We start from the raw sequence: 12,624 nt of genomic DNA, 5'->3' as shown, positions 1-12,624 counted from the left end.
TGATAACTAACCTAGCCAAGTGCTTGACAAAACCCCTGCACACGTTCTACATTTAAAAAAACTAACTCAATTAATAAATAATGTCACATTTTCCTAACCATTGATGACTTTATGTGACTAAACTACAAATGTGCTGTTTAATAATAGTTATTAAGGCAGTATTTGGGGTGAGGTGTTGATTATTGGTGTTAGGGATGTAGAATAAGATCATAGTTTATGAGTATAGACAGCTGATACCTTAATTATGGGCAAGCCAGTGGTAAACAGTGTGAATTGTTGCTTAAACTAAAGTGTTACCATATAAATGAACTTTCAGACAGGAAGATTACTTATGTAATGTCACGATGCGCATTAATGCTGAGAAAAACAAAAACACAGAGTGAGAAAATCACTTGTTGACGTGACATAGCATACACTTTGTGTGTGTGTGTGTGGATAACTAACCTAACCATGTGCTTAACAAAACCAGAACAAAACCCCCTGCACACTTTCTACACTCCTCACGATTTTATCCCAAATTCCTTCATTTCAGTCCAAGCGTCAGTCAGTCCCTCGCTCTTTCTCAGGCAGCAGATTTGCGCCTCTCAGCAGGTTAATTCGACATTAATGCGGAAATCCTGCAGACTTCCAGAAAGCTCCGCCACTTTACCTGTCAGCAGAAGCAGGCCACAGCAAATCACTTTCACTATTAGTCCTCTCATCCTGCCAAACGTCCTGTCCGGAGCCACTGACACACATACACCTGACAGCTTCCAACACACACACACACACAATCCTGCGTTTTCTGGGTCTGTGCTCTCGGTACCAGGAGTGATTACGGAGGATGAATCCCGAGTGGAGCTGCCCTGCCGGGATAATAATCCACAGATCCTCCCTGCGTGTCCTGCTGGCTCCTGTCAGCGCTGACATCAGGAATGCCGGAGCGATGCCTTTCTGTGTGCCAGCAAGAGCTTCACTCATTACTGCAGATTTCAGCTCGGTGTCTGTGTGGGATGTTCAGGCCTCTGAAGGCTGGAATGCACTACAGCACTTCTCAAATGTCATCTGATTTTATAACCAGCATATAAATATAGTTAAAGGCAAAGTTATTAGCTCTCATATGAAATTTGTATTCTTTGTTTAAAAGCGCAAGGAAATTGTTCACAGTAACATTATTATATATGTTTAAATATTTACTATATGAAGAGTTCAGTTTAAAAAACCTCCAAGTGCCGTCTGAAATTTCCATCGAAATTAATATTTTTCTCAGCCTCCTTTGTTTATGTTAAGATATTTCACTTTAAAGACCAGGGGCCTGTTTCAGTAAAGAGGTTCAAACAACTCAGAGTTTAAACTTGAACTCTGAGTTGATTTACCGAGAGATTAAAAACTCAGAGTTTTCGGTTTCAGAATAGCGGATCTGAGTTAGGTCAATCAACTTTGAGTAGACCAACTCAGATTTAAGCGTACATACCGTGACTATAAAAAGGCATTATCAATGGAGCGCAGATATTACGAGTGACCATGGAACATCTTAAAAAAAAAGAGATCACCATTTCTTTCTCCAGCTGAACTTCATGTGATTATGCAACGTTACAACAAATATAAGTGCATGTATTTTTAAAAAGAAGCAACCATCAGTGAAACAGAGACAGTTAGCCTGGGAAAACAGCTGCTCAAGTTAATGCGTAATTTTACATTTAAAATATTTAAATATTTAAGTATAATAAAATAAGTAATGTAATGTGTGATGTTTATACATTTTTTTCTAAACTTTTTAACACGTTTATCAGTTTTAATAGATTTAACAGTGCACTTGTGTGTCTGCCTTTTTTTCTTGATCAAGTGATAGAGTTTGATATAACATTTAGAAGGTAAGCAGTACTAAATTTAAGTTTTAGAAAGAATAATAATCCCATTAATCTGATTACAGTACATGTCTAAGTTCAATAAATTTAAGCTAATTATTTATTGTTCTGTGTGCGACTAAAAAGTAGGCAATATCTATGTTTCCATCCAAATATATTACATAAATTTATGTGCAAAACTGGAATATTGTATAAAAGACTAAAGCAGCGTTTCCATCCAACGAGTCAAAGAGAACAAAATCATCACTTCCTGATTAACTGGTGCCAAATATCAACAGTAAAAACAGAATTTACTGTGGTAGAAGAAGCTGCGTCAATTATTTATTTAATAGCCTAAATGTACTTGCGCCTCAGAAGACAATGAACACGTGGGGTCGTTTGAAGCCATGAGACGCGGAGACTCTTGACACGCTTCAGATGCTCGGAGGTAGACTAATTATATACATTAATACTGAAACAGTTAAGGCATTTTAGAATGACTAAAACAACATTTAAGATGTGTTACAATGTGCTCAGCCTGCTGGTTTGTCCATTCACACACATTTTCATTATCATATGATGACCTTTTTTAATGTACGTAATTTGTTCAGTAAAAGTGTTTCAATCTAAGTTTATGCGCATATTTTGTATCGAATAAAAGTTTATCCTGCTCAATTTTGCGTGTTTTTTATGCATATTTTCAAAAGTTAAGTGCATCATGATGTTTCCATTAATCGTTTTTATGCACATCTCCAAAATGAGCATTAAAATAGGAGGGTGGAAATGTAAGGGTAAGGTGAGAAATACCGCTTCGTCTTTAAAAAAGGGGAGGAGACCAACAGAAACTCTGAGTTTAGAGAATAAAACCTGCTCCTGACCAGGTTAGATTCACAGAGTAAGTTACCACAGTAACTGACTCTGAGTTAAAGTTACCTCTCTTTTAGAAACAGGCTTGACTTACCCTGCATTCTCGAGTTTAACAAACCTGCCATTTTGAAACGGAAAACCCAGAGTTTCTCTCATTTCAGGGTTAAAATACTCTGAGTTTTCACTTAACCTCCTTTCTGAAACAGGCCCCAGGAAAAGGACTTTTTCTTTGCCATAACAGTCATATTACTGAACATACACACAGGAGCCTGATAAAAATCTTCAATTTAGAGGAAAATTTCAAACGGCGTTTAGCAGTTTTTGCATCCAAATTCTTCATATATTTTTCACTATTTTTATCGCTTATTATATGTTTTGTATATGTATATATATATATATATATATATATATATATATATATATATATATATATATATATATATATATATATATATATATATATATATATATATATATATATATTATTCACTATATATTTTTCCAGTAACATTTTAGTTTAAATCCCGCTGCTTACTACTGGCTTATTTTCTGCTTATTATCAAGATATTGGCTGTTTATTGGTACAGATAAAAGGTCATTTTTACTATATTTATAATATTTTTTATAATTTTGTTTGGCTACATTGCCAACATTCTTAAATCACGACAAAATAAAGTAAAAGATTCTTAAATCAAGATAAAAGCAAAAAAATAAAATGTTCTTAAATCAAGATCAAAAGATCAAATATATTTTTAAAATGATCAAAAACTCTTGAATCAACTTAAATGTCAAGCTTCTAAAATAAAGAGCATATATATAAAATCATTGAAAATATCAATCAATATCAATATATCAATATCAATATATCAAGAACAAAATTTCAAAAATAATCTTAAAAAGTTTAGAAGATTAAAAAGTTCTTAAATCAAGATCAAAACATCAAAAATACTCTTAAATCAAGATCAAATATATTAATAAGACAAGATCAAAAGATTAAAAACATTTTTAAATCAAAATCAAAAGATCAAAAACATTCTTAAATCAAAATCGAACAATCAAAAACATGTTTAAATCAAGATCAAAGATCAAAAACAGTCTTAAATCAAAATTTAAAAAATTAAAAACATTTTTAAATCAAAATCAAACAATCAAAAACATGTTTAAATTAAGATCAAAAGATCAAAAACATTCTTAAATCAAAATTTAAAAAATTAAAAACATTTTTAAATCAAGATCAAAAGATTAAAAACATTTTAAATTAAGTTCAAAAACATTCTTAAATCAAGATCAAAAGAAAAAAAACATTTTAAATCAAGATCAAAAGATCAAAAACATTCTTAAATCAAAATCAAAAGATCAAAAACATTCTTAAATCAAGATCAAAAGATCAAGAACTTTTTTGAATCAAAATTAAAAGATCAAAAACATTCTTAAAACAAAATCTAAACAATCCTTATATCAAGATCAAAAACATTTTTAAATCAAGATCAAAATATTAAAAAAACATTCTTGAATCAAAATAAAAAAAATTCTTAAATCAAGATCAAAAGATCAAAAACATTCTTAAATCAAAATTTTAAAAATCTTAAATCAAAATCAAAAACATTTTTAAATCAAGATCAAAACCATTCTTAAATCAAAATCAAAAACATTCTTAGATCAAGATCAAAAAAATTTTAAATCAAGATCAAAAGATCAAAAACATTCTAAAATTAAGATCAAAAGATTAAAAACATTTTAAATCAAGCTCAAAAGATCAAAAACATTCTTAAATCAAAATCAAACGATCGAAAAAAAAATTTAAATCAAGATCAAAAGATCAAAAACATTCTTAAATCAAGATCAAAAACTAAAAGGTCTTAAATCAAGAGTAAAGGATCAAAAACTTATAAATTAAAAATAAGGACAATTTTTCTAAATAAAGTTTAAAATACCAAAATTCTAAACATTGGTAAATCAAAAGTGACTTTTACATTTTTAAATAACTATATTAATAATGACAATTAGGCCTTCAAATCTCTGAATTGTGTTCTTGTTTTAAGCTTAAATCTAATTATTTGACCTATTTTCACAAGGCTTAACATGTTTTCCTTCCTTAATGTGCTTGATTTAAGAATGTTTAGATGGAGAAAATCAGCTTTACAGTGTGAGCAAAAAGTCACTGAAACACCTCAAACTCAAACATGCAGCCTGTTGCTAAGAGACGCGAGATAAACGTAACAATATGTGTTCTAGAACTGGCTAAAACTTTCAGAAGCTTTGATCTCCTCAGACTGGATGGAATCGCAGTTCACAGATTAAACACAACCACACACACACAAATCAAAACTGCTGACCTGTTCTGACTTTTGGCAGCTAGTTGCAGCTGGTCCAGACACAGTGAAAACATCTGGTAATTACCCGTTTCCCCAAAAGTGTGTTATTTATGGGTGTTTTCTGTTTATTTACACCTGTAATGCTTGATTTAAGTAGTTTTAATGCTGAAAAGGCTCAAGTTACATTAAAAAAATGACGTTTGCTGTTTGTTCAAACTAATTTAAAATGAGCAAAAACAGTGCAATTCTTAGTGCTACCCACTAAGCCACCGTGCAGCCCTATCATCTTGAGCAAGAATGTTGCTGGTTTGAGTCCCGGCTGGGTGACATGGCATTTCTGTTTAAAGTTTGCATGTTCTCCCCGTGCTCCGATTTCCCCCACAGTCCAAACACATGCGCTATAGGTGAATTGGATGAACTAAATTGGCCTTAGTGTATAAGTATGTGTTTAAATGAGTGTGTATTGGTGTTTTCCAGTACTGGGTTGCGGCTGGACGCTTTTTAAAATGCTCACCAAACTTTACCCCTAACCCTACCCCTCATAGTGACGTCACTAGCTTCATTGAGTGCATTGTGTCTGACATTGCATCACTAAAATATGCAGCCTCAGCTTGCATCATCAAGGCTGCATTCAGATACTATTGAAAAGGATTCAAACGACCCGTATTAAAATCATCAGAAGATGATTAAGTGCATAATCTACGAAAATGACAGTGTTTTCTGAACACAGTTGCATTTATTCATGTTATAAAGGACTCAACACAATATTAGGACACTTTAAAGGACACACATGGTGAAAAATCTACTTTTCAAGCTGTTTGGACAGACATGTGAGTAAGTATAGTGTAGAGATCTGAGCGGGACTAAATTTTGAATCCCGCTCCCGCCCGCACCCGCCAGGTTTTAGCTGGAACCCGACCGCTCCCGCTTATATTAAGCACTTGATGTCCCGCTGCCCGACCCGCCCCGTTTTCTATCTGCCGCGCCCGATCCCGCTAAAGAGCGGGGGGAGAACAAAACCGAAAACCATCCAGTTATACAGTCCAGACAGCCTATAACAAGCTGTCTGTTTAAACACACACACGCACAGCACCAAGCACACACAGACAAAGCTTTCTCTCTCATTTGCGCGCGCGCGCGCTCTGCACACACACACACACACACACACACACACACACACACACACACATACACACACACACATACACACACACACACACACACACACACACACACACACACACACACACACAAATCTTTCATTCGCGCGTGCGCATACATACACACACACACTGCAACAAACAAGCTAAACACAGCATCGCGCTATTTCATTTACACACATACATACGCGTGCTCACTCGGGAGTCCCAAATTAAACCCGTTACCGACCGCTCCCGTGATTTATTCGGAAATTTATACCCGCGCCGTAGAAATCTGGTCGGGTTCTCTAGAGATGGTGCAGACCTCTAGTATAGTGTATAGACCGTTGGGGTGATATAAACCCACCCAGTACTTTTTTTTTTTTTTTTTTAACAAAATAAAAACGATGGACCAATTAGAGCAGTTTTCAGAGCGACCACAAGTTGACGAAGGAGTGCGGTCCCCCCGCCCACCAATATTGATTGACAGCCGCGCGTCATGATCATATCCTCAGTTTCTTGTTTCACGTCCGCCATTTTCAGCGTGTGACTCAAAGCGATGTCACTAAAGGAACACCCTTGCTCTATTTTTACATGTAAGGCTCTTTGGGCTCAACACAAGATCAGCATTCACCACATGATCGCTGTAATCGCAGTTACTGTTTGTACCTTTTGGTAGGTTTGCAAACATGTGTACATTTCATTGCGTCTACCTTAAACTTCAGCCGTTTGCATTTCTCGCGAACACAGAAGCTCCTAGTGATCTTAGGTGCAGCTGGAAAAGTGCGAGCGTGTTGCCTCATGTGTGCGTCTCACCATTGGAAATAAGATAACGAACTTGTCTGCAGGTCGCACACCAGAAGCGCATCTCTGCGTGCCACAGCACCGTGCATGTTGGAGTTCTGGGCGTGGGTTTCTGTCGGGGTGCACGCGGCGGTGCTTCGGGTCGGCGGCTGGGCGCCACGGGCAGCCGCCGACTTGGGGCGCTATTGTGTTTGCCCTGGTGGAGGCCTGTGTTTAGAGTTTTGGAATGCATGGTGCTGCGTGGCACGACGATTCGGGACACTTCATGTTTCTGCCGCGCCACAGAGAGTGTCTAGTGTGCCATGTCACGGCTTTGAGCGGCACATCAAGTTCATTCAGTGTGCGTGGCTATTAGCCTCAGTGTACAAGCTCGAAACTTTAAACTAGCACACAGTTGGCTGTAAAACAAATGATTGTGTGCTCTCTGCTTGGTCTGCGCTTGGATGTGCGGCTGAATGCTGATCCTAGCTTAGCTTCTCTCTGTCTGCCTGTCTGTTGCAAACACAGAACGTGGGAGCTCTTGGCTCTGCCCCCTTGTTACTATAGGCGGGAAGCCGAAACTAGTTTTCATGTGAAGCAACACGCCCCTAAAACAGCGAGCTGTGTACACGCCCACAACATGACACTTTTAAACACATAATAAAAACATCTGAACTGTGTGTTGAACTGATCCTAAACTGGCACACTTAGAACAACCATAATAATAATATTAAATCATAAAAAGGGGTAAACTATGTGCCCTTTAAAAAACCTTATTAGCCCCTCTTTAAACTTCCAATATACAGAGTATATTTACATACCTGCGAACCCTGGGGGACATGAGCATTGAAAAGCATTGACGAGATCTTCACAAGATCCTCCGTTCTCACATGGCGCAGATTCGCATTCATTCACATTCACTGAGCAGTTTTCACCTGTGAAGCAGAAGATGGAGAAATGTAAACACTGAAGAAGATATTTTAAAGAAAGCTGAAAACCAGTAAGCATTGCCCTTCAAAAATACAGTAGTCGTCAATAGTTTCGGGTTTTCGGCTTACTTTAAAATGTCTTCTTTTGTGTTTAAAAGAAAGGTGAAAGCCCGGGTGAAAAAGTAGTGCTCTTAAATATATTACAAATGTACAGAGGTGGGTAGTAACGAGTTACATTTACTTCGTTACATCTACTTGAGTAAAATTATTGGGTAACGAGTACTTTTTGAGTACATTTAAACGTGTACTTTTACTCTAATGCTAATGCTTAATAAATGGTTTATAGTGTGTGGTTATTATAAAGTGTTACCAAAAACGGTTTGCTCTTGTAATCTGAAACTGAAATCTGAAAATGCGCTTCCTGTTTGTTTTCAGTTCAATTCTCAGATTAGGTCAGTCTGAAGTATTGGGCGTGGTTAACATACCTAACCACGCCACTTTAGCTGTCAGTTTTGAGCAGGAGGAGTCTGTTAGGTTGTAATGACTCTCCCCAAATCCTACACCCCATCTTCCTGAAGGAAAAGCCTACTTTACTTCAACCAATCAGCTCGCAGTAGAAATAAACAAGCCACGCCCACTGTTTTCTCACCTAATATTCAGTTTCTATAGGAACTGCGTCACAATACGAATAAAAATGGTCACAGTTTCCAGTTATGAAGAATTTAACAGCGTCTCTCACCTGTGAAGCCAGATACGCACTGGCACAGGTAACCGGCTGCGCTCTGGAAGCTGAAGTCAGTGTCCAGTTCAGGCAGAACTCTGTAGAGGCTGGAGTCTGAGCGCTGGAAACACTGGCCTTCATTCTCACATGGCTGAGAAACACACTCGTCCACATCCAGCTCACAGTTCACTCCTTCATAACCTGAAATAAACCACAAGAAGAACTCCAGGACTTCTGAAGACTGTAAACAACAGACCTAGCATCGCTAAGTTTAAACTTCACATGAAATCAAAACTTACAATGTTGACTTTGCTAGCGCACATTGGTACATTTAATTATTACTTACATGTTCATCCACTTGGAAAAAAGGTTTGTTTTGGTAATGTTTAATCAGAATCTGAGCATCTGCTTCAGGGCAGTCTTTCTCTGATGATGTCAGTTTGACTGATGTCAGTTTGCCCAACAGGCAGCAAACAATACTTGGGCCAGATGTCAAATGTAGTATTTGGCCCAGATGTTAAAAATTGATGTGGGCCATCAATCTTGACACACATTTAAAATGCGTTTTTATTAATTTTCAAATAAGGAAAAAAAGTTCTACCAATCAGGTCACTTCAAAATAAAAGCATGCCCATAGCACGCCTAAAGCATAATGCTTCGTGGGTTTATCAATTTAGTTGCAGTCGTGACACACCAACATATCTGGCCCAGTTCAGGCTCAATTATTATTGGTTAATAACCTGGCTGAGACTTGGCCCAGATATGGTAATGTAATGTGTTACGTTATAGAACGTATTAATTATTTGTTTGTTTATTTTATATATATATAAATATTATATACAGATTTGTGTTTTGTTTATGCATTTGGAGCTGATGTTGTGTTGTGCGCTGTGGAGCATGCGCAGCTTTCTCTCTCTCTCCCCCTCCCTCTAGAGCTGCGCTTGATTGCGGTCCAGCCGTGTTGCGTGTGGGAGCGTATATAAGCTGGAGGAGAGGAACAATGGGGAGATCTTTCTGCTCGGTGCAGGTCGCAAATCTCCGTCGTCGTCGCCGCCGCTGTTGTTCCGAGCGTCTCCTATCTCCTGCCCCAAATTGTTGGTTGACTTGGTGTGAATTGATCGATTTCTGTTACTGACAATTTAATTATTTTCTAAAACGGCTCTCTGTTAAATCTGAATCTATTGGCTTTTCTGATTAAATATTTATATATATTATTTTTGGTTAGAAACAGAAGCGGTAGGTTGGGAATCGCCATTTACTTTAAAACGTTTTCTCCTGGTTTGTGGTAGCATGGGAGAAAGGGAAGTTTGCTGTAATTTTATTTGGGGTGCTTTTATTTGAGCAGGTAAGTTAGAATTATTTCCCCGCAAGTTAGCTGTCTTTTTGTTTATTATTTTGGCCTGGATTCCCTCCCGAAGAGATGCTTCTATCTTTGTTGTCTAAGTAAATAATAAATATTGTTACTACTTGATCAGCGTTGTGATTATTGTGAGTTGGGACAGGAGAAGGGGAAAACCCTAAATTGAGTATTTGAGTTTATCTCTTTGTTTTTGTTTTTTTCTTACACTTGTTATTGTTCCCACCAACCCTAGACTGGTCGGGACGTAACAAATGTGATGTAATGTAATGTGTATTTATATAGCACATTTACTGTGTATGGCCATACACCGAAAGCGCTTCACAATCATGAGGGGGGTCTCTCCACACCACCACCAGTTTGCAGCATCTAGTTGGATGACGCGACGGCTGCCACAGGAAAACAGCGCCAGTGAGTGGAAAGTGATAGAGCCAATTTAGTAAATGGGGAACATTGGGAGGCCGTGATCGAAAGGGCCGATTGAGGGAATTTGGCCAGGACACCGGGGTTACACTTCTTTACAAGAAGTGCCATGGAATTTTTGCTTTACCTAAAAGTATAGTGTACCCTTCACTTTTACTGGGGTATTAGGACTCACACAGACCACAGGTTGAGTGCCACCTGCTGGCCTCACTAACACCACTTCCAACAGCAACCTAGTGTTCCCATGTGGTTTCCCACCCAGATACTGACCAGGCTCAGCCCAGCTTTGCTTCAGTGAGTAACCGGTCTTGGGCTGCAGGGTGATATGTCTTAAGGGTACAGTGCATCCTTTGTCTGGAAGCCAGACTTGGTCTAGTCATAAACCATAATTCATTGCGGCATGTGGGCCAAGCAAAAGCTGATTGTGTGAGCTAGAGCTGGACCAGAGATCTTTTGCTATGTGGGTGGTAAGTTTATATATATTTTTTAATTAGAATATTTTTTAGCACAAGATACCGAATGACTGGATAGTTTATACATGTTTTTAATTGTACTAATTTTAGCACATTTTAAGTTAAATTGGTTGATTAGTTAATGTACTGACTGATTGGTTAGTTGGTTAATATCTTTAAATATATAAATATATACACAGTTGCAGTCAGAATTATTAGCCCCCCTGTTTATTTTTTCTCTCCAATTTTTGTTTAACGGAGAGACGATGTTTTCAACACATTTATAAACACAATAGTTTTGATAACTCATTTCTAATAACTGATTTATTTTATCTTTGCCATGATGACAGCATATAATACTTGACTAGATATTTTATAAGACACTTCTATACAGCTTAAAGTGACAGTTAAAGGCTTAATGAGGTTATTTAGGTTAACTAGGCAGGTTAGGGTAATTAGGCAAGTTATTGTATAACAATGGTTTGTTCTGTAAACTATCGAGAAAAAATTACTTTAAAGGGGCTAATAATATTGTCCCAAAAATGTTTTTTTTTTTAAATTAACAACTGCCTTCATTGTAGCCGAAATAAAACAAATAAGACTTTCTCTAGAAGGGAAATATTTAAATAAAATAAAAAAAATAAATAAAAGGGGGGCTCATAATTAAGACTTCAACTGTATGTATATATATATATATATATATATATATATATATATATATATATATATATATATATATATAGCCTAATCAAAATCAATACAATAATTTTTAAAAGGCACCCTTTGTTATAACAACTGGGCCCAATGTGTTTTTATTCTGGTCCTGTTAAAAACTATTAAAAAACTAAACAATAAAAAAACACTAAGTGAACAATATTAATTATAAATATTAGCCTATTATTATTATTATTATTATTTTCATCATTATTAATATATAGGCCTTTCTCGGAAACAATCAAGCAAACCAGGTCTTTGCTCAGCATCAGGTGCACAGCAGCAAGACGTTTGGTAGTGAACTATAGGCATTTATTATTATTATTTTTATCATTCATTCATTTTCTTGTCGGCTTAGTCGCTTTATTAATCCGGGGTCACCACAGCGGAATGAACCGCCAACTTATCCAGCACAATTTTGCGCAGCGGAGGCCCTTCCAGCCACAACCCATCTCTGGGAAACATTCACACACACATTCACACACACACACTCATACCCTACGGACAATTTAGCCAACCCAATTTACCAACTACAGCAGACGGAGGAAACCCACGTGAACGCAGGGAGAACATGCAAACTCCACACAGAAACAACAACTGACCCAGCCGAGGCTCGAACCAGCGACCTTCTTGCTGGGAGGCGACAGCACTACCTACTGCACCACTGCATCGCCATTATTATTGTTATTATTATAATTATTATTATTAAAATCATCATTATTTTACAGGCCTTGCTCGGAAGCAATCACGCAATCCAGGTGCTGCTTGGAAACGGCTATCTTTGCTCAGCATCAGGTGCACAACAGCAAGATGTTTGGCAGCGAACTATGACCTTATTTTAATGGCAAATGTGTAATAATACTGCTAATTTACGTCTGTATATAATTTATGCACACACAATGAATGTAAGCCTGATAACTGATCAAATGACAGAATATGTAAACTTAGTTTATGTATATATATATATATTAAATAAAATATATATCATTAAATAATAATAATTAAAAGCCTGGGTGCTGATCCGGCTCTTATTTTAAGGGCTAAAGGTTTGGTTGTCCAATCAGAGGAAAATGGATGTTTCAGCACCGCCTACATGTC

General features: G+C 36.9%; 2 protein-coding genes across 4 annotated transcripts in view; one reads left to right on the top strand and one right to left on the bottom strand.

Annotated features, from left to right (window-relative positions):
* acaa2 (acetyl-CoA acyltransferase 2) overlaps nucleotides 1–12,624 on the top strand; it is a 654,279-nt gene that overhangs the window by 279,020 nt on the left and 362,635 nt on the right. The window lies entirely within an intron of this gene.
* crb2b (crumbs cell polarity complex component 2b) overlaps nucleotides 1–12,624 on the bottom strand; it is an 82,165-nt gene that overhangs the window by 29,104 nt on the left and 40,437 nt on the right. For all 3 annotated transcript variants that reach the window (NM_001045162.1, XM_068223004.2, XM_068223003.2), the window contains 2 exon segments: nucleotides 7,752–7,865; nucleotides 8,599–8,781. In NM_001045162.1, the coding sequence (NP_001038627.1) occupies nucleotides 7,752–7,865; nucleotides 8,599–8,781 (297 nt within the window).

The sequence above is a fragment of the Danio rerio genome, chromosome 8, assembly GCF_049306965.1.
Source record: "Danio rerio strain Tuebingen ecotype United States chromosome 8, GRCz12tu, whole genome shotgun sequence".
NCBI lineage: Eukaryota > Metazoa > Chordata > Actinopteri > Cypriniformes > Danionidae > Danio > Danio rerio.
This window is presented reverse-complemented; position numbering and strand designations above follow the sequence as displayed.